This window comes from Homarus americanus, unplaced genomic scaffold, assembly GCF_018991925.1.
Source record: "Homarus americanus isolate GMGI-L3 unplaced genomic scaffold, GMGI_Hamer_2.0 scaffold39155, whole genome shotgun sequence".
NCBI classification, from domain to species: Eukaryota; Metazoa; Arthropoda; class Malacostraca; order Decapoda; family Nephropidae; genus Homarus; species Homarus americanus.
Window position 1 is genome coordinate 3,233,547 of NW_024737042.1, and position 26,563 is coordinate 3,260,109.

General features: G+C 38.1%; 2 protein-coding genes across 6 annotated transcripts; both read right to left on the bottom strand.

Moving 5' to 3' along the window:
- Window positions 1-26,481, bottom strand: LOC121872588 (arginine-hydroxylase NDUFAF5, mitochondrial-like). 5 transcript variants are annotated; one of them, XM_042375421.1, is made up of 10 exons: window positions 26,449-26,481; window positions 17,092-17,217; window positions 16,121-16,256; window positions 15,651-15,755; window positions 12,008-12,165; window positions 9,957-10,107; window positions 7,771-7,857; window positions 3,826-3,970; window positions 1,958-2,037; window positions 1-1,533 (listed from the first exon to the last, which is right to left on the bottom strand). In XM_042375421.1, the coding sequence occupies exons 2-10, from the start codon at window positions 17,202-17,204 to the stop codon at window positions 1,384-1,386; spliced, it is 1,125 nt and encodes a 374-aa protein (XP_042231355.1). In that variant the 5' UTR covers window positions 17,205-17,217; window positions 26,449-26,481; the 3' UTR covers window positions 1-1,383. The 5 variants fall into 5 exon arrangements, with proteins under 5 accessions (XP_042231355.1, XP_042231356.1, XP_042231357.1 ...); XM_042375422.1 differs by lacking the exon at window positions 26,449-26,481 and adding an exon at window positions 25,966-25,985; XM_042375423.1 differs by lacking the exon at window positions 26,449-26,481 and adding an exon at window positions 18,608-19,336 and having other exon boundaries at window positions 16,121-16,190.
- LOC121872587 (autophagy-related protein 2 homolog A-like) lies at window positions 19,369-26,018 on the bottom strand. Its single transcript, XM_042375419.1, has one exon. It carries the CDS (start codon window positions 25,935-25,937, stop codon window positions 19,386-19,388), a length of 6,552 nt encoding a protein of 2,183 aa, XP_042231353.1. The 5' UTR covers window positions 25,938-26,018; the 3' UTR covers window positions 19,369-19,385.
- Window positions 26,482-26,563: the final 82 nt, after the last annotated feature.

Below are 26,563 nucleotides of genomic sequence, written 5' to 3' on the forward strand. Positions count from 1 at the left end.
AACAATATTCTTTTTATTTCAATAGAAAATAACTGTATGCAACAAAAATATACAATTACCAAAAGCTACATACAAGGAGGTTGCAAGCTTTTACAACATTCGCCCCTAACAACAGTACCAAGGGGATGTTTTATGACCAGATGCTAGTTTCCATTTATAACAGTAACAAGTTGTAATTCATGAAGCAGGCACAAGTAACTATCTCTTGGCATTGTGCAGAAATTATTGGTCATTAACTTGGTATTATGTTATGGCAAAAATGTTTAATGTTTAGTAAATGTGGCTTTTGAAGTAAGTAAATTTCAATTGAGCCTTTTACTATGCCTTCTGGCCATTGCTGTCTGAGGATGTAAGTATGTTTGCTTGTATTGTACTGTACAATAATTACATATTTCACAGCAACTTTTCTCATGTAATATCTACTCAAAACTATACTACATAGTACATTATTTAAAGTAAAATGGACAGTTTGACTTATAGTGATATCTTCTCTATCATGCAACAATTTCAATAAAAAAAAGTGGAAATTGGATTAAATACAAAAGCCTGGCTAATGCTACTAATTAATGGAAGTATGAAGGTTTTTTGCATATTAGAATTTAATTAATCAGAGAATATAAGACTATCATAATATATTATTTTGTTAGCAGGAATAATTTGTAAATATGTTCGAAATACAAAATTTTTATCACATCAAAAATAGTTGTCCTACCCACAACTTGCCTCAACTAAGGATTTGCCACATAAATTTCAAATCAGATAAAACTACACACACACACACACTCTACCACTTGAGAGAAAAACTATACATAAAATTAATTTTCAATATGATCTGCCTTTAATTAACTAAGGCATTCAGATAATGGTGACTACAGTAATTTACTGAAATATTGATCAAATAATAATTCTGATGTAAAACATACTCAGTTTAAGTTTCAACGTATACCAGCAATATCCTCTTTATTCAGAGCCATATCTGGAGCATGAGAATGGTGGGGTTACAGCAGGGGTGGGCAAAGTACGGCCCGCGGGCCACATTTGGCCCGCCAAATTATTTTTGTGGCCCGCCACTGCATTTGTATTTACAAATACAAGGCTTTACTTTGTGTTAATATAATACATTTGCATCTACATTAAGTGGGTGGCCCGCAAGTGTGCCACCATTCATGAAGTGGCCCTCCATCAAAAATAATTGCCCACCCCTGGGTTACAGTGTTGGACAGAATCTGAAATAAACTTATGCCAATTCATGATGCTATGGCTAATGTATTGTTTTATTCATATAATCATTCATAAGCCCCAAACTGGTCACAGGGCTTACAGACACCCAATAACCCCCCCCCCCCACGATACGATCCTGTCTTTATCTACATGATAACTGCACTAATTTTTCTTGTTCTTGTCATTATCCTCAATCATATCCTTCACAAACTTGATCCTCCCCTCCATACCCGACTCCTGAATGATATTATCCAGTTTGTGTAGATCTTTAAGGGAGACTTGGCCGCTGCCTCGCTCTGCTTGAGATGCCACCTAAGGTTGAAAAATTAAGATTATAGCTGAAAGGTTATTTTGGGTGAGAATTTCACATTCTAATGGGATAGATAATACACTTGGAACTGGTGAGAATATACTCTGATGGGAGCTTTAGGAGGTCATGTCAGGTAAATCAGTTTTGCTTTCATTTTGCACATGGCTTGAACTTTTACTTGTATACAGTATAAATATAGCGACTGCCTCCAAACAGTTCCATTTTACCTGCCCATAGAAATATAGAATGACACCAAGACTATACATTTCCTTCCAAACCATTTAGATACTGAGTAAAAAAGGACACCAAAGCTGAAACAATGTGATATAAAACATTGTGATTGAAGTTGATAAAGTTTGTATTATTTTCAGCCAAACACCAAAGAAATACTGCTACAATACATAACAAATGCCCACAATACTGTACCTGCTTAGGGTCAGGTTTCCAACCAATCATGTAGATGATTTGAAAGGTAGCTGGGATCCCTTCTTCTTTCCCATACATCTCTGGAATATAAAATGTTAAAATGGTCAGCTAGCATCACCAATATATTACTTTTACACTTAACATAAACTGTAGGGTACCTGAAAAAGCAAAATGGCAATAACAAAATTAAAGTAATATCTGGGATATCTTTTAATTGTGATATCTTCTCATAATAAGTAAAATAGAAACTTACAAGAAGACCTAGCTAAGTTTAATATTTAGAGTAAAGACACCAACTAACGTAGTGTAGAGTTTGTCACTTGATTTAACAAATTTTGTGGGTGTTTGTAACACTTCCAGGACTTGTTTTATAATCACATAATACAGACTTGAAATATGCCCCTGTATACCACATAAGGAATTTATGATTTCAGGGTGCAGCAACTTACTAACGCCAATGCTATCTGTCAAAACAGTTATTTTGCTATGTTTTTTCCTAATAGCACCTAACACAAGACAAGGTATGATTAAGAAGCTGTGATTCAGTGCAAAACCCAGTACAGGTATCCCCCACTATATGAACATTTGCTTTCATATTGGATAGTGAAGGATGCCTGTAGTGGTCTGGAGCGATATGCCTCTGAAGCCAGTTATATTTGAAGTAGACAACAAAGGTTAACACCCAAGGAAAAAGTCTCACCTCTTCGTTTTGATCACTGTATACAGTATCCCTTGCTATACAAACGTTGAAATACAAAAATTCACTTATATGAATTTCTTAAATTACCACCTCTTTTTTGTGTTATGAAAGCTTCCCCCACTTATACGAATTTGGGTCCTGGCAAAAATTTAACCCCCCCTCCCCCCAAAGAGTCGTATGAAATGGCCACAACCCCCTCGCATTCTCCCTACCAGGCTAAGGTAAGAGTTATTACGTTTTAAGTCATTTTTCAATTTGTAATTTTGGGTAGATAAGCATAACTTTCTTCAGATTTTTTTTTTGTTACATGCACACTCAATCCTACATACAAAATGTGCAAAAAACAAAAGTAAAAGAAATAATTATAATCAGGTAAAAAACACAAAGGGAATAAACATTTCTTTGTGTGTGAGAGCAGGGGGGAGAGTTACTATGGCGAGGCTTGAGGGCAGCCATGTGTGACGCACCCAGCATCTATGCAAATAGCGGCTGTGTAAATCTTTAATTTAGCTTTTCCTTAATGGTTTTAGCTGCATATTTCCATCTAGATAGTATTTTATTATTGTTTTTAATGTATTAGGTAGTAAATAACAGTATGTAGATGTGTACTACTCAACATTACTGTAGTTAGGTAGACTTTTTTGTTGTTTGGGAACTAATTTCATGTTTTGGGGGTTTTCTTGTCATTTGGGTACCGAACCCTATTTTTCCTTTGTGTTCCTTTATTCGTTATACGAAAATTCACTTAACAAATGGCTTTTCAGGAACCTAACACATTCATATAATGATGGATACATTTATATGAAATAACAATAATAAAAAAAAATGTAATGTCTCTCACCAACTGTGGAGCTACCGGTATATTCCAGACTTGACCAATTGTTATCTAGAGATGTAGTGGAATACAATTCTGTAGCTAAAGGAAAGGTCCCCAACTACTTTATATTTTTTTCATTTTACAGTGTTTGTTTAGTCTGGTGTACTTTATTGTTTTCTTTCATTTTATATAAAGTATTGCATAAAGAAGTGTAAAAATCGTATTGCACTTAAATTTTGGCATGATTTTAGAGGCCACTCAATACTGTTAACAGTTGCATGAAGTAATGTTTGCCATCACTGAGAACCAATTCCTATATGTAATCCTTCTCTCTACTATAGTCACATTTACCTTGATAAATGGCACTGGCAGCTAGGAGAGTGTCACGATGTAGGTGAGGTTTTCGACTCACTCCTGCGTTGTTTTCTGCCATCCCTTGTAAGTCCCACATCAGTTCAAATAATGATGGGTAACCTACAGTGATCTCATCTGTGTCCTGAAAATAATAATTAAATCAATGAATAACATTTCATGTTAAACTGCAGCTCGTTTTATTAAAACTGACAATCAACATTCTAAAACTTTCAGTTACATATTTCTCAAAGGTAGATTAGCAGCTTCCTCCCATCCTCTTCCTTATACAATATTTTATAACAGATAAATGTGCTTTGAAAGTGGGAATAGCCTGATAAATGTACACATTCATTTAAGTATTATGATAAACAAGAAATGAGTTCAGTAATTTCTCTGTTAGCCAGAATCTTCAATCCCGAAAACTCTCCATGATCCAGATTTTTTTTTTTTTTAGCTTTCCGGGAAAAATCTCTCCATTCCAGACATTGAAATATTACACGACCGTCAGCAGAGGCAGGAAATGTGACTGCAAACAACTTCATATTTTCTGCCTGTGTTGACGGCTCGAACGGCCAAGCTCTTCAGTCTGTCACACTCATCCACCAACATTCAGGGGCTGTGTAATATTTCAATGTGATTCTGATCTTTTAAAATGTTAGTTTTTGCATAATGTAGTATTAGTGATAAGTAATTTGTCTTAGTATGCCTTATTGTGGGTAAAAATAAGTATATATTAAATGCGTCTTCCGAAAACGTGAATTTGCTACCACAGTTTAACAGTTAATTCATGTATAAGATTTCTGATAAACTTCCTACGTGCTCATGTTGTGTCTATATAATTTAGCTAAATATATTTCTCATCAGAAATGGTTATCCTAACGATTATGAATAAACTTATTTAAAAATAAATCATTACTTCAAGATGAAATCGGACAGATTTGCAACAGCCAAACATCGTAATTAATGCTATGAGCCGTGAGCGTTAATACGGGACGAAGCTTTTGTATATCTAGCTTCTTAGAGCACACATCTCAGTGGCTCAGAGATGGAAGTCGGACTGGCGAGAGCCGGCTAGTTAATTGATGACTCTGCGGTCAAGGTGTGAGGGCTTAGTGGGAATACTCTGTCACATGTCCAGTTGATGAATACTCATGTCTCATAGGAAAGTTACCATGGGTGATGTAATTATGTAAACCTAATGTATGTAACCCACATTTATAAAAGTATTACTGTCTATTTGACAGGAGTTAATACATGCCCACTACTGTCATGTGACTGCATAGAATACCCATGATTGGCTGAGGACAAGTGTAATGATCCAGGAATAAAGCTGTCCGACAGAGTCAACACAGACCAGCTGCTTAACTTCCTTATTACACTGATGCATCATGACTTGCAGCTCTTCTGTGACCACCTGAGGGTGATGAGGACCAGGGCTGTCAAGAAACAGCAAGCAATGTGTGGATGTGTCCCCCCCAAAAAATGGAAACTGACGAGCATTAACACGGGACATGTACAAGGCCTTATATTCCTCCATAACCTTACAAGGACAGGGCAGATAAGGTTCCGAGGATGAGGCCTGGTATTGTATTCTTGTAGCTGCTCACTGAGACATGCGATGCTTGTGAGCACCTCAGTCAGCTGGCGTGTTGTAGGTTCACCAGGTTTTACGTCATCCTTTTGTGTTGCTTGTTGTTCTTCTTGTTAAGGCTTCCTTGTTCTTCTTAAGGGAACGTATGGTTGATTCGGGGCAGTTGGACCTAAGCATGATTTCACAGGTACGAGCACCACTTTTGATCATCTCAATGGTCTATTTTCTCTTCTTCACCCCTTACGGTAGTCATGTTTGGCTTGGGGCTTTCCTTGTTGACCTTTTCTATGGCCATCATTATCACCAGAACTGCTCCTGACATTTACATTATGCACCTCACTCATCGTTAATAGTTACAAAAGAATCTCACGAAACATAAACACAATCAGTTATATAATCCAAGGTCACTGCACCGCCCGCTTTTGCGCATTCAAACTAATAGCCCAAAACAAAAAACACAGCTGATAACAAAGGACCGTGACAATGTGCGCTGCCCACTCTCCGTTGACTCACGATACCAGTAATGGAAATCTCTATTCTTGAGAGGCTGGAAATTTTAAAAGTGATGCAAAACACGAATCGTGAATCTAAAACTGGCTAAACTTGAGATCCTACTGTATTTTGCTAATATCCTGTATGTACTGTATATGTATGTGCAAAATCATAAGATGTGTACGTTTGGATGGTTGGGAATGTTAACGTTGGCTTCGTGGCCTCGTCGGGCATTTTTGCCAATTCTGACGGTTGTCAGATGGCTGACAAACCTGCTCTAACTCTCACCATTTTTACGAGTGGTTTGCGACAGTCTCTTTACCTAATAATGATGCATGAACAATGTGAAGAGTATCTAATATCATGTAACTTAATCATTATAAGTAAAAATAGAAATAACCATCACAAATGTCACCTGTCAGCTGTGGCTTGTGAAATGGTCATCCACGTTGCATGTAATGAAACTATAAATGTTGTGGAAAAATCATTTCAATACTTTAATGTGACTTGCAAATAAAGAAAATATAATACAAAATTAAAAAAAAAAAAAATGAAGAGCATGGGTGTACATTTTGTGTAAGAGGTGAATGTATGTGTGGAGGCAGTAGGCTGTAACTGCGTCACCAGTCCACTGAGCTCCTCCGCTCCCTCCCCCAATGTAATGTCATGGCATACACACAGCGAAGTATAGCAACAGCCACACACATCTCTTGGCGTCACCCAAGAATGGTTTGCGGACAAAAAATATCTATTTTTTGGACATAAAAAATATGCTATTGTATTTAATAATGTGTTCTGTATCATTTTTATTGTTTATAATAAGTTTTTGTTCATTTTAGCCATATGCAAAATTCAGAATAACAAAGAACAAGAACCTATCCACTTCACTGCCAGAGACATACTGTAACTATTCACTTTAGCAGAATCCTCCCTTTTGCAAAACCGGCCAGCACATTTTGCTCCATTATTTGGAATGATTATTGTACAGTACAGTACTTTACATTCATTAAGTGTGAAAGTACTGTATGTCCAGTACTGTACTGTACATAGCAGAGTGGGCAGTGTATGCCTACTGTAGGTTAGTGTGTAGAGGGTGTATGTACAGTATATGTGCATGTACAATCCCTCCTTTGTGGAGGGAGAGGAGTGTGTCAGTTAGCACCAGCCTGCCACAGTAGATGGTACAGGACAAAGCAGACCATCCTGTATCTTATCACCATTTGGCCTGCCTGCATCAGCAAGCTCATGACTACAGCAACCACTGGCGAGTACAGTATAGTGTATACAGTAATATATTTTGTTTATTTACAATATATAGTACTGTACATGAAAAGTAGCATTTGCATGAATAAATACAGCTCTGTGTCTGTCCAACTGCAGTCCAACATGAAAGCATTAACCAGTACCTGAAAAAATTCCAGGGATGAGAAATTTGTCTCAATACAGTACAGTGTACAGTACACACAGTAAAAAAAAGTACCTCACGGAATATGTGCGTAACAAAATGACACCACAGACGAGGGATAGTGGAATATGCCTTGTAAGGTAATTAATGTAATGGTGTTGATGATATTATGCCGGTCCTGTGGGACGTAACTAATATGGCTCTACCATAGGTAGGTGGAAACCTTAGCCATACAGGCACAAATACCAACCCTCCTGGCACATCAGGTGATGTATAGATCATTACGGAAGTCAGAAGAACCCCCCCCCCCTGAGCGATACTTTTTTTTTTTACTATGTGTACCCGGAAATGTCTCAAACTCGTAGCCACTCTTTCACCAAATATTCTGGCTGACAGGGAGATTACTGTATAGTATTGTAAATCATATCATAAAACAATTATACAAAATCCTTACTATGGTCAGCATGGTGAAGCCACACTGGTTCAGAAGGCCTCCAATATCACGAATCTCAGTAAATGGTGACACGTGGGGAGAGAAGCCCTGAAAGTAAAGAGTTTGTTATTCATTCTTGTATAAATTCAAGAAATGCTGCTGAACTTACACAGAAAAAAGACATCACTAGTGAGTAACTGTTAGAGGGGACATACTGGACTACTGTTTCTTCTGTCTATCACACACTGAGTCTATAGTTTCTATAATCATTTTCTCTTTTGCTTCTCAAAATTTTCCTGAATAATTTTGGAATTCTCGCTCCTAGACTGAAGGATTGCATGTGGTTTAATTTTGTTAATACAAGTACTGTACAAGATATTTTTTTTTATATTAAAGACAAGACAGTAAAATTTATCATTATTAATTTTTTATTATTTTTTTATACTTGGGTCCAGTTTATAGAATCAATTTCTTTGTTTTTCATATAACTTTTCTGATACTAAGGAGATCTACTGCTGTTTTAGGTAACATAATATATTCATAAAATGGTCCCAATCTATGATGTCTTGGGGTCACAACTTATGGCTACAAATTTTCAAGATAAATCATTAATTTTTTGGGGGGTCTTTCCTAACTGTCAATATCTTTACTGGAACAAGTTGCTTCAAATGGTCAGGACAATATTGTCATGGAAGAAGTTTGTTATTAAATGATGGTTCATGTTTTTGGTGATACAATATTTACAACCTATTAGATCATCTGGCACACACATTGTCTTTCAAAATTACTTCTTCTTTTTCATTTTTACATTTCCTTCTTTCTTTTCCCTCTTGCTTATTACAGCATGCAATTCCCTGTTTCCCTCACATTTATTTATTGCAGCAATCATCACTATTTTTTTTTTACAGATTTTTACCTATGCATGTAAAAAGCATTACTTCACTTGAATGGCATACAAGTCAATGTAATAAGAAACATGACATCAGAAAAAGCTACTGTACTTTTAATATCATTACTGTACTGATTACTGTATTTTTTTTAAATTTGACAATCTTGCACCCAGAGCTTTGTTGGTGATGGCTAATGCTCCTGGCCACCCACAGCACCTAGACAGTTTAAGGATGGTCCTGCCTGGGGAGATGGTGTTCATACTACCAAACACAACTTCCCCTATCTAGCCAATGAACCAAGGAGTCATTGCCACTTTTAAGAAGTACTACCTCCATCGCATTTTCAGGTAGCTGTTCCTCGTAACAGATGGTCCCAACCAACATTCATTTGCCAAATTTGGAGGAAAAAAAAAAATTAATGTCAAGATGGCTTTTGAAAACATCAGCAAAGCATGGGATGAAGTGACCGAAAACTGTGTGGGGTAATGTATAGCCTGGTGTCTGTCATGACTTTAGAGGCTTTGATGTGGAGGAAAATATCGCCAGGGGCATTGTCCAGTTAGCCAATCAAAATGGACTAGATCAATTAATGTCAACAATGTGAAGGAGCTGCTGATATCACATGGGAGCAGCTCAACAAATGATGAACTGGACGAACACCGTGCTAGTGAAGAGACCAAAGATGTAGAAGACACTGAACCAGAAAAATTCTTCGGTAAAAAGATTTTAACAGATGCCTACCGGAAATTGCGTGAATCCCTCGAACTTATTACCAAAAATTACCCTGATATGGAGCATGAGAAATATCTTAAATGAATTGGGTCCCTATGAAGAGATGCATCTTGAGAAGAAACGGCATGACAGTCAACCCTTGATGCCTTCTTTGTAAAGGAAAATGGGCCACAACTTGGCCCATCTTCTCAGGAATAGCTGCTGTCTCTCGTCTCCCACAACTGCTAGGCAGGAGCAGTAGGTGCACAGGAAGAGCAAACAGGGGTGGTAAATTTAGTTTCATTTATTACTGATGCTAACAAAGTCTTCATTTGAATGTAAAAGTTTAAGCATTGCCACCTTGCAAAGTTGCAGCAGTCATTTTTGTTGTTTCATTATCGTTGCACTAGAGCTGTTTACTTGCCGTTATTAGCAAAAATCCATCTTCATAAGCACCATGTTATAATTGCCTCTTTTAATGGATATTTTGCTTAGCGAACTAGCCTCAAGAACATATCTCGTTCTGTTTTAAGAGGTATGTTAGTACAGTATATATAATACTGATGAGGAGACATTATTACAACAATGAAGAAATGAAGTACTTGCCCCTTCCCTCTCCAATTCTGCCAACACCAATGATGAACGAAGCTCAAATAACGTGTCTCCCCCAAACATGGATGCTAGAAATGCCCCGTCCTCTTTCAGCACTCTGCGGATCTCCTTCAGACACTGAGGAAGATTGTTGACCCAGTGAAGGCTGTAATGAGAGGAAAAATTATGTGCAAAACTATATATTGTATCTGATTACAAAAAAATTACTCATATCAGTGTCCATGGTATGTAACAACTAGAGAACTGTGAATAAAAATGGAAAATTTAATGAAGATGAACATTATATGGATTAATCAATGTAGGGAAAGTAATAGTCATGCAGCATTTGAGTACTATACTGTGAATGGCCTATATTGTTTTACCTGACATGAGGTAGTAAATGGTTTTATTGTAGTACAGTATTCTCTTAAAGCTTGCAGTTTTAAAGCTTGTGTCCCTCTGAATCTCACTTAACTTATTCAGCCTCTTGACCAAAGAATACAGAAAACCCTTGCACTTCCGGACCTCTCAGATCCAAATTTTGGTTGGTCTGGATTGTCATCTGGCTATGGCAAAAAATCTAAAGCACTTAATGAGGGGGGTGGGGTGGGTGTCTCAAGGTTTTAAAGAGAACAACTAAATAAGCTGAGAAAACCAAGAGAACAAAAGGAAGTAACATATAAGAATGAAGGACAGGATATTTTGGTGGAAAGAAATGCAAGAATTATAAGGTAAATGGAGAGAATGTATTGGAACAGCTATTATAGTTAACAGATAATGTCACAGAATTTTGTGACAGCACCAAGTGTGAACTCATATAAGACAAGACTTGACCAACACTGGCAATGTCCAGGTACAGTACATTCCAGAACCTGTAAATGCCCAGTACTTGCCAACAATACAAAGCAGAGAAATAAGTGACTGACTGCCTTAACTGGATAAAGTAGCTAAATGATGAAGGGAAAGAGAGATAGAGACAGAATACTACTGTTTGAAAGAGTTGGACTGAAAAGTGTCAATGTGAAAGAGGAAAAGGTAAAAAGGGAGGAGGTGGTGAGACTGGTTGTAATTAAGCTTAAGAATTGTAAGGCACCAAGTTTGGACGAAAATAGCAATGGAGAGGTGACTGATGGAGAAGTGGTAGTGAGTGGAGAGTTGATAGTGAGTGTGTTGGAGAGTTGATAGTGAGTGTGTTGGAGAGTTGATAGTGAGTGTGTTGGAGAGTTGATAGTGAGTGAGGTTGGAGAGTTGATAGTGAGTGAGGTTGGAGAGTTGATAGTGAGTGAGGTTGGAGAGTTGATAGTGAGTGTGTTGGAGAGTTGATAGTGTGAGGTTGGAGAGTTGATGTGTGAGTGTGTTGGAGAGTTGATAGTGTGTGTGTTGGAGAGTTGATGAGTGTGAGGTTGGAGAGTTGAGTGTTGGAGGTTGATGGTGAGTGAGGTTGGAGAGTTGATAGTGAGTGTGTTGGAGAGTTGATAGTGTGTGTGTTGGAGAGTTGATGAGTGTGTGTGTTGGAGAGTGTGTTGGAGGTTGATGGTAGTGTGTTGGAGGTTGAGTGTGTTGGAGAGTTGATAGTGAGTGTGTTGGAGAGTTGATAGTGAGTGTGTTGGAGAGTTGATAGTGAGTGTGTTGGAGAGTTGATAGTGAGTGTGTTGGAGAGTTGATAGTAAGAGCATGGCAACCAGTTATTTTGGGAAGGACGTAATGTTGGGTGTGTGAAGCCTCGGGGTTACACAAGGGTGGAACCTCGCTGCGTAAGGGGAGTATTAAAGTGTACCATATCTTCTGCAGCAGTAAGAGTGAATGAATTACAACAAATGATTGTGTACAGTAGGTGTATTTGATCTTGTTTGAACCACACTAGTAGGAGGTTAAAGTGTGTAAGAGAAAAAATACTGAATAATATTAACATCTGAAACTACAGTAACTTACAAGTACAGTACAGTATTAATTTGAAAATCAAAGTAGAAATGGATTTTGTTAGTTGAGGTTTATTTATGCTGAACTATATCATCTAATATAACCATGGTGACTTACACAAAGGTGGAACAAAAAGATTAACTTACTTCAGATTAGAAATAACAAGATCAAACAATTTTGATTCAAGTGGAAATTTTTGTTCCTCGTCAATCAATATTTTGGTAAATCCAATATTTTCAGGCGTCTGTGCTGCCTCCAACATGGCAGGAGAAAAGTCACTCATATAAAGGTGTCTTAATTCAACCTGCAAAAACAAGACCTTTAAATCAATGGATCCATCTTTATGAATATGACAGAAAAAATTAAAGTATACATACTTATATTTTATATGATTATGATCCAGTTGGACAGATGTGAGTTTGGTAACAAAACAAACACAATGCCTGTTTGTTTCCTTTGCTGCCATACTCCCATATTTTATAAGGTTGTACCAGTTCAAAGTGACCTGTGAATATGCACACCCAGGCTGGTACTCAATCCCCCCTCCTCCAACAACTAATGTTGCTGAATTAGAGATGAGAGGTCATGATTTATTCTAAGACAAGTCATAATGCTGCATACCTCATTCCAGACTGCAACTCCTATAAATGTTATAAACTAGATTCACAAAATTCTACATAGTTAACCCCCTCGTGGTCTTTTGATGCAAATTGTGTCGTTAAGTGTACCCATGCTGGGACAACCCCTCCTGCTCAGCGATATCTCACACTGAAATCACCCATCCTGTAAGCAGAAACAGTGGACCGGCCCTATCAAACATCAAAGTTCCTTCCTCTAGTTTCGTGGGTTGGCAGATGTGTCACTAAGGGTGCAATTTGGGTCTGGATCGCTTTACCCAATGTTTACTAAATTGGAAAATCCGTTCTTGTTATCGATGCAACCTGTGTCGAAAGACTGCGAGGTGAGATTTCCAACCATGGCCAAGAGTACCAGAGAGTTAATGCAGACTTTCTAAGGTGATCACATGCTTACCCTTTTATGCAAGAAGCAAACTCCTGGCTTCTGATCTACAGATTACTCTAAACTGACACTACAATACGGGTTACCTGAAACTTAGCCTCGAGCTTATTTCACCTTAAGATTAGCCACCTTAACCTTTAGGTATCATTAAGGTGGTACATCATCAGGTGAAATAAGTTGGAGTGGGCTAATCTTCAGATGATCCCACAATATAAATTAGGACTTGATCAGAAAATCCATTTTATAAGAGCCCCAGTACAGAGCGACCAAGCTCCCACCTTCCTTCCTGGTATGTTCTTGGAGGTTCGGTGGGGTGAGGGAATGTTACTGGCATTCTGGTAATCGTCACAATCAAGTAAGATATGAAATACAGGCAGTCCCCAACTTACGACGGGGTTAGGGACCCAAATCCAGGTCGTAAGTCGAAAATGCAAAATTAATACATAGAAAATCTAAAATGGGTGTCTCTTTTTCTTCTCAGCACCATAAAACTCTCACTTTTAAGCTTGCCAGCCATTTTAAAGGGAAATACAAATGAAAATTTTGTCAGTACACAGCGCAATCACTAACGTCGGGACTCGAAAATATGTAATTTGAAAAAAATTTGAGGGGGTCGTAAGTCGAGGAGTACCTGTATATAGTAAAAAGAATAACTTCCACAGCATCACAACTTGCAAAACTCCCAGCTTTAAGGGCAAACCATAACCTTTTAATCTATCATTCTAAGCATTTTTTTTCTTTTTAACAGGGATCAGCCCACCCGGGCACAGGTCATTGACCCACATCAGGGCCTGGGGGGCAAAAATGTAATAATAATAATAATAATAATAATAATAATAATAATAATAATAATAATAATAATAAAAATAATAATAATAATAATAATAATAATGATGATGATGATGATGATGATGAAAATAATAATAATAATAATAATAATAATAATAATAATAATAATAATAATAATAATAATAAAAATAATAAAGAATTACAAAAATAAAAAAAAAGATAAAAAGTGAGAAAAAATATATGTATGTTGTGTTGTCAATAGTAAGTGAAACAATTGAGACCCTGCAATTGTGTGTAAATGAGGCAGAAAGTCAGATCAGCAACCTGGGACTTGGTCACAATTTTTGTGATGCCATGTAGCAGCAGGGTCTACCATAGACAACACATTATGCTTCCAATATCTTCCCAGGCGGTAGTACCTCCCTGTTTGGTAGCTGCCTATTACCTACAGTACCATGTGGAAGCAAGTAATCTTTGAATTACTGCCAGTAACCACAGCCAAAGGTTTTACTTGGGAGCCCTCGGTGTGAATACAGGTAGTCCCCGACTTACGTTCCTGTACCCTGTTCGTAATTCAGAACAGTTTTAATACCATAGTTCAAGTTAGCTTAAAGCACAAACCTGCCCGTACAAAACAATAATAGTATCCCATGTAAAACAATTAATGTAAATAAAATAATGTTAAACAATATAAAGTAAAGTAAAAATTGGGATTTTAATTATACAGCTCCTCCCCGACTTACGATCAGGTTAAGGACCCAAATCCAGGCCGTAAGTCGAAATGGTCAAAAAAGCTTATATAATACATAGAAAGTCTAAAATGGGTGTCTCTTTTACTTCTCAGCACCACAAAACTCTCACTTTTAAGCATGCCAGCCATTTTAAAGGGAATTACAAACAAAAATTGTCTGTGTACTGACGTTGGGAATAGAAAATATGTAATTTGACAAAATTTTGGTACGACTGAGGTAGGTCGTAAAGGCGGGTGGTCGTAAATTGAGTAGGTCGTAATTCGGGGAGGAGCTGTATACTGTAAAACCTGCCATATAAAAACAACAATAATATTCCATACATAACAAATAAAGTAAATACTATACTGTAAATAAAGTGATGTTAAACAATACAGAATAATGAAAATAATGTAAAAAATGGATTTTAATTAGAGATTTTTGTGATGAATATATTGGGATCCTGTTCGTAAGTGAGGATATTCGTAAGTCGGGCATTCGTAAGTCGGGCTTTCATAACTCGGGGACTGCCTGTATTCGTGAGATGTTCCCCACTGACTCTGTTACAAAATGGCCTTTCAGGATCAATCGTGTTTTATAATGGGTACTGTATTAATATTTATGAATTAATTATATTATATAATTAAATAACTATTCTATCATATCTTAGATTAACCCCACTTGAAATCTTTATACTGTTGTTGATGCCTTTTTCAAATTTCCTATTTTAAATCAACATGGTAGGCATGAGTAAAAATTAGACTGGAAATGCAAGAAATATATGTCGACAATATCCTTGACAACCCCTATGTTTTTGGTCTATTCCTTAACCAAAGATAATCCATTCAGAACCTCTTCCTACAATGTCATTTACGAAATATCTTAAAATTTAACACACATCTATCAATTCACACTCATCAGCTACGTTAAATTTCCAATAGCACCTTCTACAGCAAGTGAGTAACTGAGCAATACTTTGTAACATTACAAGACAAAATTATATTCATTGATCAACTTAAGACAAAGTTTTTAAAATGTTGTTGGCATAATTTTTTACACAATTCTATAGAGCGAATGAATCATCTGGAGATTAGCCCTAAGCTTATTTTCACCTGATGATTAAACACCGTAAATCTACCTTGATGAGTTAGGTTAGTAGGTTAGGGTGGTTATTCTTAAGGTGAGATAAGCTGGGGGCTAATCTTCAGATCTGAGTAAATCACATAAAGAGCACTGTACAAGAAACACTAACATCTGTAATGTTCTTGGCAACGTATCCCCGACCACAGCCGAGGTCAAGGCCAACCTTCAGTTCACGTTTTATGTCAAGAATACGATCTGACAGACGATAACCAACCTGAAAGATCCAAACAGAATAGATTAATTATCAGTGTGTTACAATTGATATACGAATATTTTACTGTAATAATTATCTGATGCAAGTCTTGTGAGGCCAGACATGTCTTAGGGATTGAAACTTGATTTTGAAAAATAATTACAATAAATAAAAAGTTTCTATTACCCATCCATAATTAAAATTAATGTTTATGAAAAAAAAAGTGTCAAGGAAAGAACACAAGATTATAGGTGATATTAAATTAAAAGAAACTTTCCTAGAATCAAAGATGTTAACTCAATCCTTTCCAAAGGATTAATCATTCTACTAAGATATAATAAGAACACTTCATTAAAACTTCAACTTCAAAAGGACACATTTCTCACCTCCTCTTTCAAATAATCAAAAACAGCAACATCGGGATTTCTAGCAGCTCTCTCCCTCTGTAACAATTTGCTGTGGCGATCAAAAACATTCACAATGTTACTTTGTTTCTGAGCGGCAAAGACTGAAGTGTGAATCCTATAGAAAAATGTACGTTAGCATACCATAGATGTAATAATATGGATCACCTGAAGATAAAACACCCCAGCTTATTTCACATGAAGATTAATCATCCTAATGCTCACCTACCCCCCCTTCCTCCCCAAGGGAGCATTAGGGTGGTTAATCTTGAGGTGAAATAAGCTAGGGGCTAATCTTCAGGTGAAATATGGTTAGGGCTAACCTTCAGGTAAAATAAGTTAGGGTGTCTAATCTTCAGGTAATCATTATATTTATAAGGTGGTCTACTCAAGTGACTGGATAAACCCTTCTCACAGTACTGTATAATACAAAATGCTTACTGAAAATAATCATGAGAAAACAAATTCAGGTAATTATATTTATTTTTTTTATTACAGGTACAGTACTTTTACTACTCCTGTTTTAATTAGGGAAGATTTTTTTTAATTCAACAATGCTTAAAGTAATTCATACAATTAACTGATTTCCTTAACAAGTAAAAAATCACTATTTAAAAGTTTTATAATTTGCAGAATTTTCAGTGGGGACATTTTATTATACTGTATTGTATTTGTATATAACACCATTATTATGCAAATTAATAAGCAATTTAAACAGTTTAAGTGTGGAGTATTCATTGTCACTGATAGTGTGTAAAAATAGGCACTGTATTTTTTAATACAATTCATTTGGACAAATAGTTTAAATTAATTATTGAGACAAATATATTACATTAAGCAATTATACTATAGAGATACAAATAAAATTATAGAAGTTTGCAGAGGTATTTCTCAATACGGTTAATTAGAAAAAAAGGTTTATTTAACACTACAAAAATTACTAAAGCATTTACCATTGTCTAACTGAAGCAGGCAAACCCTGTCGAAACAACCCATTATCCACGAAGGCGCAACCACAGGGGGACACAAAACGTTGTGCTGTACGATGCATCAACCTCTGAGACATTCTAATTTGTTCTCTGGAAAAATAAAACATACGTGATCTCTTAAAGGATAATAATGACACTGTACTCTAAAACTTTCAATCTCATAGTTAACACAAATATTTTTCTCTCCCTCCCTGGCTGAATGATTTAATGAAGTGACAAGATAAAGTTGTCTCGGGTAAATAGGGGTGAAGTAAGAGGGGCTGAAGAGGCATGGGAGCAGTTAACATGTTGTCCTTAAGGGTGTAAGACTGAAACAAGAAGGGTTGAAGAGGCATGGGAACAGTTAACATGTTGTCCTTAAGGGTGTAAGACTGAAACAAGAAGGGTTGAAGAGGCATTGGAACAGTTAGAATAACCTTAACCCATAAAACATCCATCAGTTCTGGAAAAAGTTGTCCAGTCAGGTCCAGAAAAACTACCTTTTGGGGGGATTTAAATGGTGTACTTTGTTGTTAAAAGACTAAACAGTTCCATAATTTTGCATTCTGGGCTTTAAATTTCCACCTATGCATGTGTGGGTGTCTCGGGAACTTTCCATGTGCTTCTCAGGCAAGGAAGCCAAATAATAAAATAAAAGTTATTTATTTCTACTGATTTATACGACTTATCAAGAAAATATAGAAAAAATTATTTATGTCAATACTGTACTTGATTAAAAATAATAAACGGAAATGATAATGGGAACACGTCAAGCCTTGCACATGTAACCACGCCCCCAAAAACACTACATACTACAGTACACTGTTCTTTGTGGTGAAATCAGTTGAGGGAGGTAATCTTTAGGTAATCCATCTTAATTATAATATATAAAAGGGAATTTGTAGTACATACAGCCAAGTTGTCACAGAGTCACAGCAAAATCAGACCTGGGCTGTACAGTATTGTTTACCCTTTGTGCTCCTCCATGCACGTACATGGAGAGCCAGATGGAATAACTTCATGTCTCCTTTCATGACGTACAATCTACTCTGAATTAACACCAACCTTACCCTTGCATTAAGTAGGTATTACTCTGAACTAAATACAAAATCTCAAGATACCTAATACAGTACTGTACTTACAGGTACACTAGATAAAACTTTGTTAAGGCAAAGTTTAAACACTATTCACACACATAGCCGAAGGAATTATGTAACATAAACCATAACACTGAAATCCACTTGTAGAAGATAAAACACTGAGAAACAAAAGCACTACGGTCCTCTTCACACTCGATTTTCAATTTTATCTTCTACAATTACTGTAGACTTCAGTGATCCACATACGTACATCTATATTTTCAGTTAGTGGTATAGCAGAATTTAAAAAAAAATGGACTTTGGCATGAAAAATATTTTGTCTTATGCTGTACCGGTATTCATAATCTGATATTCAATGCTTTAAACAGAATATTTATTAAAAAAATTATTGAAGAACTCACTTGTTTTGGATATGGACGTTGCCAACTGTGATTCCCAAATGTATAATTCTTGAATAACACTAAATAGAACTATTATCTGCAGCTTCTCAGTCTTCTCTACGACATTCTTCTTGAGCAAGTAGTTGGGATTTCTTCGCTTTCAGGTAATAATCCCATTGTTTCTTGTTACACCAGATTTCTTGCAACATTGTACATGTTTTGTAGCACCAGATTCCCAGGTAACAATAATTTGGGTACTTATTGACACCCAAAGCTCAGATTGACATGATATAATGTAAAGAACCCAAAAATTTCATTACTGCACTAGCATATTAACCAGGCTTGGCCAAAAATAGTATAATGGAATAAAGGCAAAGTACTGTAGTGATCGCAAACAATGTCAACATCCATACAGGTGCAACAATCATGAAAACTGATACAAAATATTCACTGATATACTCAAGTATTAATTAATTAAACTAGATATAAAAATTCACACATTGGTACATACCCACACTATCACAATAAACATAAGTTTCAAATAATCCTTTAGCTTTATAATAGCAAAGTGAGGCACAAACTGCATGTCTCCATTAAGGACAATCCTGTATATAAGTTTCCATCACATCCGTTTTACAAATCTTGAAGAAATGAACTACAAATTATGGCAGAGTGCAGCAATCACAGAAATAACAATATAATTATTTAAAACCCTGTGCCATAAGTGCTGATGATGTGAGGGGTTCGAGACAGGAATATCCATCGCTTTATATTACTATTATTATTTTGCAGTGTTTACTTATGCTTTCCATTTATCGGCTGCTTCCCTACGAGCATCAGGCACTAGTTGGTTTTTCATTCCTCCTATCACAGTCCCTGCTGCTTCTGATGCCAGGATAATCGGCTGCATAACAGTGGGTGGAATCTGTCGCAACACTCCTCCAATAGCTCCCGATACCCCTTTCTGCTGATGCTCTTGTGTTGCTGCTTGTACGATTGCTGACGCTGTATCGCCAATTCCATCTCTAACAACTCCATATGCCGTGGTGACTCCTTCGCGGATATCCTGGGGCTGACCGCCGCGTAATCTATACCTGTGACGCACACTTGGGCCAGAGGATACCATGTCATACATCGTCTCTGCAGTAGACTGGATGAATCCCACGAATCGTCCAGTGAGGTCAAGAGCTGCATGTGCCGAAGAAGTGGTAAAGGCAGACGTTCCACGCTGAAGACCACGTACTAGTCTACCATCTTTCTGATACTGTTCAATAGGCAATAAGAACAAGTCTCGAACACCTCCAACTAACTTTCCAACAGAATGCATTGGCCCAACACCACCTAAAACTGACGGAAGTTGATTACGTCGAATGTCGTTCACCCATTCATTGGTTATGTACTGAATAAGCCGGTCAATTCCAAGAAGACCTGACTTATGTACAATACTCTTCAGAGTCAGTTCTGATTGATTAAGCTGTCCTAAACCAATTATCAGCCCAGCAACAGGTCCATACTGAGAGTGAATATCTACATGCTTGCCATGATAATCAATCTTGATGGGAACATCTGGGGAGAACACAAATGACTTGAAGTATGGGGGAGCATTTTCATCAGCCTTACTGCTGTGTTCCTCAGTATCTGACATTGGTGATTTTTCTTCCAAGTTAACAAGGAGTTGTTGGTTATCTGTTATATTGAGCTGAGCTGCTTGATTAAGATTTACAGTCATAATCGGTGCCTGAACCTGAGTAGATAACAGTGGCCTTTCTTCTTCTCCAAGTTCTCCCTCACTGTCAGATACTAGGAGCTCCTCAAAGAACTGAAACAGGAAGAGGAGAGCATCTTGATCTACATGTAGTCTGATGGGCTGTAGTGAGATCTTGAGACTAGTTTCCTGTGGACCGTGTTGTCCGTCAGGTCTGGTAGTGAGAGCCTTCACTTGAACCATGTTTGCATGAGCTTGACGTGGACATGTCTCTGACGAAAACTGGTACAGGAACTTGTTGATCTTGGAAGATGTTAGTCTATCACGTATCTCTACATCATGAATGAGAAGAACATTTCTAGATGCTTGTTGAGCAGTTTCAGGGTAAATCTCATGTTGAAAGCGAACTTTGCTAAGCTGTAGTTCCAGAAGAATGTCGTGCTTCCGACCTGGGCCTCCAACTGCTTGCCACACCATGTGAGATCGTTGCTGTGGACTATGAGGTGGCGATTTCTTGAACATTGTAGGTGATGTATGACCTGATGAGAAGTGAACCTCACCAGCTCTTACTGTAACACAAGGCTCTGTTGGTATATAGGTCATCTTTGGTGAAGGGACAGTTGTGGCATAGTTTCCACACACAGAGTCCACATTGCCATTAGAGTCATTTATAGTAACACGACGAGTATGAGCAGGTATGCCATGCGATGAAGTCTTAAAATCAGAGCCACCATACATGTGCCAAACAACCGTCAACTCCTGAAGGGTGTACTTCATTGATGAAGCAGGAAAGTGCTTAGGTGCCCTAAGCTGGTCTACCTTACCAAGAGGAACAGTGAAGTGGTTGTCAATAATGATAATAGGATCCTGAGTTAAGAGACGTACTTGTGGTTCACCAGATGGGGACTTTATGCCCGTGCCGGGTGCATCGTCAAGAATGCAGAACTCTTCATCAGTGCCAGAACTACAGTCCTCAAAAGGGTTATCTAGCTGTTCTTTTAGTGCTTCCTTCAAGGCATATTCAGTATCTGTTAATTCAGTTTCAGTTGTGGTCTCCTCAGGCTTGGTCGTATCTTTCTGAATGTTAGTCACTGAGGCTGCATTCTGCTTTTGCTTCATGTTATCATCTGGGAAGAAAAACACCTCCACTCCTTTCTTTAAATATAAAGATGGGTCATTTTCGTCATCTTCACAGGATGATGTCGATGGTGTTGACTCAATCATGGCATCATCCATCATGCCTCTAACCATCTCCAGCTGCTGGGAATCATTTTCTCTCAGGCGTGGGTTGAAGATGGTCTCCTGAGTCTCGGATGGTTTCATAGTAGCACACTCACTGGTAGGAGATGATGCAGCACTGGTAGTATGAGTGCTGGTAGGTTCTGCTACTGTGGTTGGTGTCAAGGAGACCTCTTTAGTCAGATCTCCATCACTGGCCAGGTATATCAAAAGTTCCAATAATGCTTTACACGAGTCAGCACAAGTGCGAATGTGAATCACATTATTGGAAGCCAATAAGTCAATTTTTGGTTTATTCTCCTTAAGATCTTCCACCATTCTTAAGCACAATTCAAAGACTCCCAAGTCAGCCACACAAACATAATTCTTCTTCAAGTCAACAGTACGCATAGAAAGTTTGTCTGATAAAAAGAGAGCTGCATCTTCAATAATGAAATGTAAAACATTTGCATCACTGGAAATTGTTAAATTGCTAGATATTGAGCAGGCATCAACTGTCAACATTGCTCTTAATGGTAAATAAAGAGGACGATAATCAAGAGCACAACCCCACAGGTGAAAGTTCATCTCTGTAACAACATCTGGAAGCACATAACCTGCGAGAGGATAGTCTTGGACATCAAACATGTCCCCAAGTTGTGTGACCCAACTTTCTGGGCCACTACACATATAGTGACGCAGTGTGGCTCCCCTAACACAACCAGCTAAGATAATGGTTTTCAGATTGCGAGTCACATCAAAATCCATTTTCAAAGCCAAGGTAATTTGATCTTGGCAGTCTTCACTCTTACCAACTCCTGCACCTAACCTTGTTATAACACCATCATCATTAGGATAGAGAATAGCATCTAATCTTGAGGTTGAGAGCGGACTTTCGGGATCTAACGTTAATGGACGGTCTGGAGTGATATTTGCTGCTCTGTGGTATATGTGGCCTTTGTTAGCCCAAATGCAAGTGTATCCCAAGTCTGGACTCCCTTGGTAACCTGTTGCAGCAAATATTGTGCCTTGGTCAATAACCAGCATTACTTCCCCGTGCTGTCCAGGGAGCACGTTGTTCTTGGCATCTCTGTACGGAGTTCGTATACTGGCAACGCCGTGACCCATCGTCAGCTTAAAGGCCAAAGTAGTTTGTTTTTTGTTCTTGCTCGGTTCCTGTTGCTGCTGCTTCAATCTCTGCCTAGCTTTGTGTTCGTATACTGAGAAGAACTGTGACTCTCCCTCCTCTTCACTGTCACTCCCCCCCGCTGCATTTGCTGAAGTACACATGGTAAATTGTGTTGTGCTTTGGTAGATACTTTCATTCATGAACACAGAAGCTAAGTCTAATCCTCCTTGAGCAACATTTAGGTTGCGGTTGCTATGACTTGCTGGTTTGGGAGCAGAAGGTTCCCACAACAAGAGGTCTGATACCAGTCTGTTATACACCACCTCATAGATATGTTTGGAAGGTAATATTAACTGGACATTAGGCAAATGAATTTCTATATGTAACTGAACGTTTTTAAGTATGTTTTCCATGAATTCTAAAACTTCTTCCTTGTCTGCTGGGATAGTAATTTCTCCTACGTCATCATCTCCCGCTTGTTGGGTGGCAACTTTTCTACGGCTAAAGGGGTTTGGCTCTGTTTCACTCACTTCCTCTAAGAAACCCATCATAGATTTGGTCATAATACTTTCTTGTCGAGGAGCCTCATCTTCCAGGGACGCCCATGGCTGCATCGGATGGACCATCACAACTACGCGTGGCAAGTCAAACCCTCTCTCAGCACCACGACTGGAACTGGCCTGCACTAGGGATATGGGGGCATCCTCTTCTCGTTCTTGGAAATACACGTGGATGTCACTGCTGCGAATTTCATAGCTACTGTAGGGCATGTGTGGATCTATGGTGGTAACAAACTCAAAATCTTGCAGGACCAGAGATAAAACATCTTTTCTAATATTTCTCTTCCACCATGGTACTCGGTCCATATTTGATGTAGGTGTCAAGTCAGGTATTGGGAACCTAAGTTTGACAGTCAAGGACGATGAAAAAACTTTAACATTAACTCGTGTCTCCGGGTGTAAAGTTGCATCGTCCAGAGTTTGCTTAAAGCACGCCTGATTATTGATATAGCTAGGTGGAAGCTCCGGGGAAAACACTTCTTCAGTAGCTTTTGTACACACTTCTTGCCTATTAATAAGAGCACTAATACGATCTACTATAGACATGTCAATCTCTGACACACAGTCACCCAGGTTCACTTTGATGTCCAGCTTTGGTGTGCTCATCCTCCGAGTCCTTCCAGTAGGAGTCATATTCTGAGACTGAGAAATGCTTATTCTAAGTTTGGGCTCGATGGCCCCACTATACACACTCTCAGTTGTTGGTTCTTTGATGCTCTCTTTGAAAGACAGTAAATCAGAATATTCTACTTTTACTGGAGATACTGAGGAGTCCACAAGGCACTCAAGTATTTCAGCACAACCTAAAGACATATTTACACTCATCTCCCACCTGTTTGCTAAGCTTTTTTCACTTCCTTCTATTGTTAATGGAGCTGCCATGAATCTTAAGTGATTGATCTGACAAGCTTCACTGAATCTCTTTCGAGCTTCTTGAAACACATTAAAACTATAGCCTGATAACCCATGTACTCCAAGGGTTGAAAAAAAGTCTTCAGACTTTGCTTGCATTTCAGCTACTGATGCCTTTGATACCATGTTCGAGTTGTTAATAGATGGTGTCAAAACATCTTCATGAAGAATTACAGCTGCCAAACTGCTAATCTGTACTCTTAAGTGTGTTACAACTGCTGATGGATCATCAGTTAACCTGCTACCACCATGATCACTTTTCTTCCTCCCTGGTCCACCAATAGCATGATCCCCAACCATCACACCAACACCTGTGTAACGAAATGTAGGTGTACTTGACGCCCCAGGTGTGGCAGACTTGACTGTGCTGCCTGACATGTTTGAACTGAACGAGCTGTCCATATCTGAGCAACCGGACAACTGACTACTGGACATGTTTCTACCGAGTCCTCCGGTCCCACTACTCATTGGAACAAACTCATCGTCACTGTCTAGTGGAGTGGATGACCAGCCTTGATGTTGGTTAAGGGCGTGGCTCGACACATGTGGTGTTCTAAGTTCTTTAAGAAGTTCATTTTCTACTTTCCTGAAATCATTTGGATCCATTGGTTTCTGCTTCCCTCCTATGCTCCTCGGTCCACTGGGCTCCAAGTCTAATTTATCAGGAGATGCCACACCTTCTGAGAGTTCTAGAAGCAAATGAATCTGCCTGGGAGATAGGAACATAATCAGTGATCCACAATTCATTCTAAGGTCTACTTTAGGTCCCATGACGTCTGCTTGCTTTAACTTCAGACTGATCTCTTGAGAACCAGTAAATTTTGCAAACAGGATTGGTTCCATCGGAATACAAGAACTGGTGATCAACTTACGTACAGTTTTCTCGTGGTTGTACTCAAAATGTCTATCTTCAGCTGGAGATGTTTCTGCAGTCTTGAAGGAATCGCCAGAACCTGAACCAGAGACTTTAGAACCCGACTCTGGAGATGAATTTGATTCTGATGATGGAATGATCACCGACTTTGCCAATCCTTTGGACTTAGCAGGAAATTCATCTGTGTACATAGTTAAACCTTCAATATGAAATTTCTTAGATGCAAATGCAGGCTGTTCATACCCTGCTTTGTTTGATTCACTGGTTGGAGTCGTCTTGCCCAACCCCGCCTCATCAAAATAGTCTATCTTTTTTATTCTTATCTCTAAGGAAACACCAGATTGACTTCCTTTAGGAGTGTGCTCTAATCTGATAATTGTATCAAGGAAACGAACCTTAATTCTATTAAGTACTGTATCTATTGCCTGAGCAAAGTGTTCAATGCCCTCAATGGTTTGACTAGTATCTTTTTCTGCAATGCCCTCCATTTCACTCTCCTCTTCATGGTGATTAAGGCACTCCTGAGCTATCTGCATGGAAGTGGTCATACTCATTGACTCAATCATCGAGTCCACCATTGATATATCCTCAGACCTTTGTTTAGGTTCAATAGTCACCATCAGCCCAGAAACTTCCACAAAACAATTTTCTGATAAGAGAGCATGCCAGGGTATAGACACACATATCTCACCAATATACCCATCCACAAATCTAAGAGGAAGATTTAATTGATCAGCTACTTCATTTAACGCCCCCACATCTAATGTTAACTCCTTTATGGTTCCTGTTCCATTGTATAGGTCAATTGTGAGCTGATCCAATGAAAGCTTCTCTTCCAAAAACTGACCAACATATCGCTGTAACAAATACCTTATAGCCCTTTTCTTGATGGCATCTGACCAAGGAAAATACCAGGGCATTTTAGATATCGTCTCTAGTCCTAATCGCAACATATTGGCTCTATTATCACACCCCCATCACCTTAACGACTCTTGTCTCTTGAACTACGTCGTAGGTAAACAAGGCTAGACACTCCTTCACTACACCAGGGTCATATAACAAATACATACAGTCCAGATGTTACCATTAATACCATCTATGTGTAAATTCAACCAATAATATCCTTAATAAAACATGATATATAACTTATTATATCATATTGAGGAGTTTATTTATATTATGAGAGGTATATAACAGCATGATGGTTGATGTTTCTCTACTACACGAGGCGGAGATAAACAGCCACCATAACACAACAGCTGCTGAGTTCCAATAATATTTCCTTCATAGTTCCGGGTCAATCAGCTGATCCACACTACATACCTGAACTACTCTTGTATGTGGTTATCCCTCGAAATATAATGACCATAATATGATAAATCGTTACCACTGGCATGAGAAAAAGCCAAAAGATGGAGGTGTTATGATGCATGTAGCTCTATATAGGGAAAATCTAAAACTTACTTAAGATGGATCTCTTCTCCCTCTTCCGCTTTACCTAACTGATTTTTGGTCGTGTTTATTTTCTGAATGAGTAATTGTTATATGCGACTAATTTTGTGTTCATTGTGAAATATTA

Coding starts and splice junctions, on each gene's coding strand:
- LOC121872588 (XM_042375421.1), bottom strand. CDS start 17,204: ATGTCTCAGAGGTTGATGCATCGTACAGCACAACGTTTTGTGTCCCCC. Junction 12,166..15,650: donor TTGCCAAGAACATTACAGAT/GTTAGTGTTTCT, acceptor TTGTTTTTGCAG/GTTGAATTAAGACACCTTTA. Junction 1,534..1,957: donor GGAAACCTGACCCTAAGCAG/GTACAGTATTGT, acceptor TTTCAACCTTAG/GTGGCATCTCAAGCAGAGCG.
- LOC121872587 (XM_042375419.1), bottom strand. CDS start 25,937: ATGTTGCGATTAGGACTAGAGACGATATCTAAAATGCCCTGGTATTTT.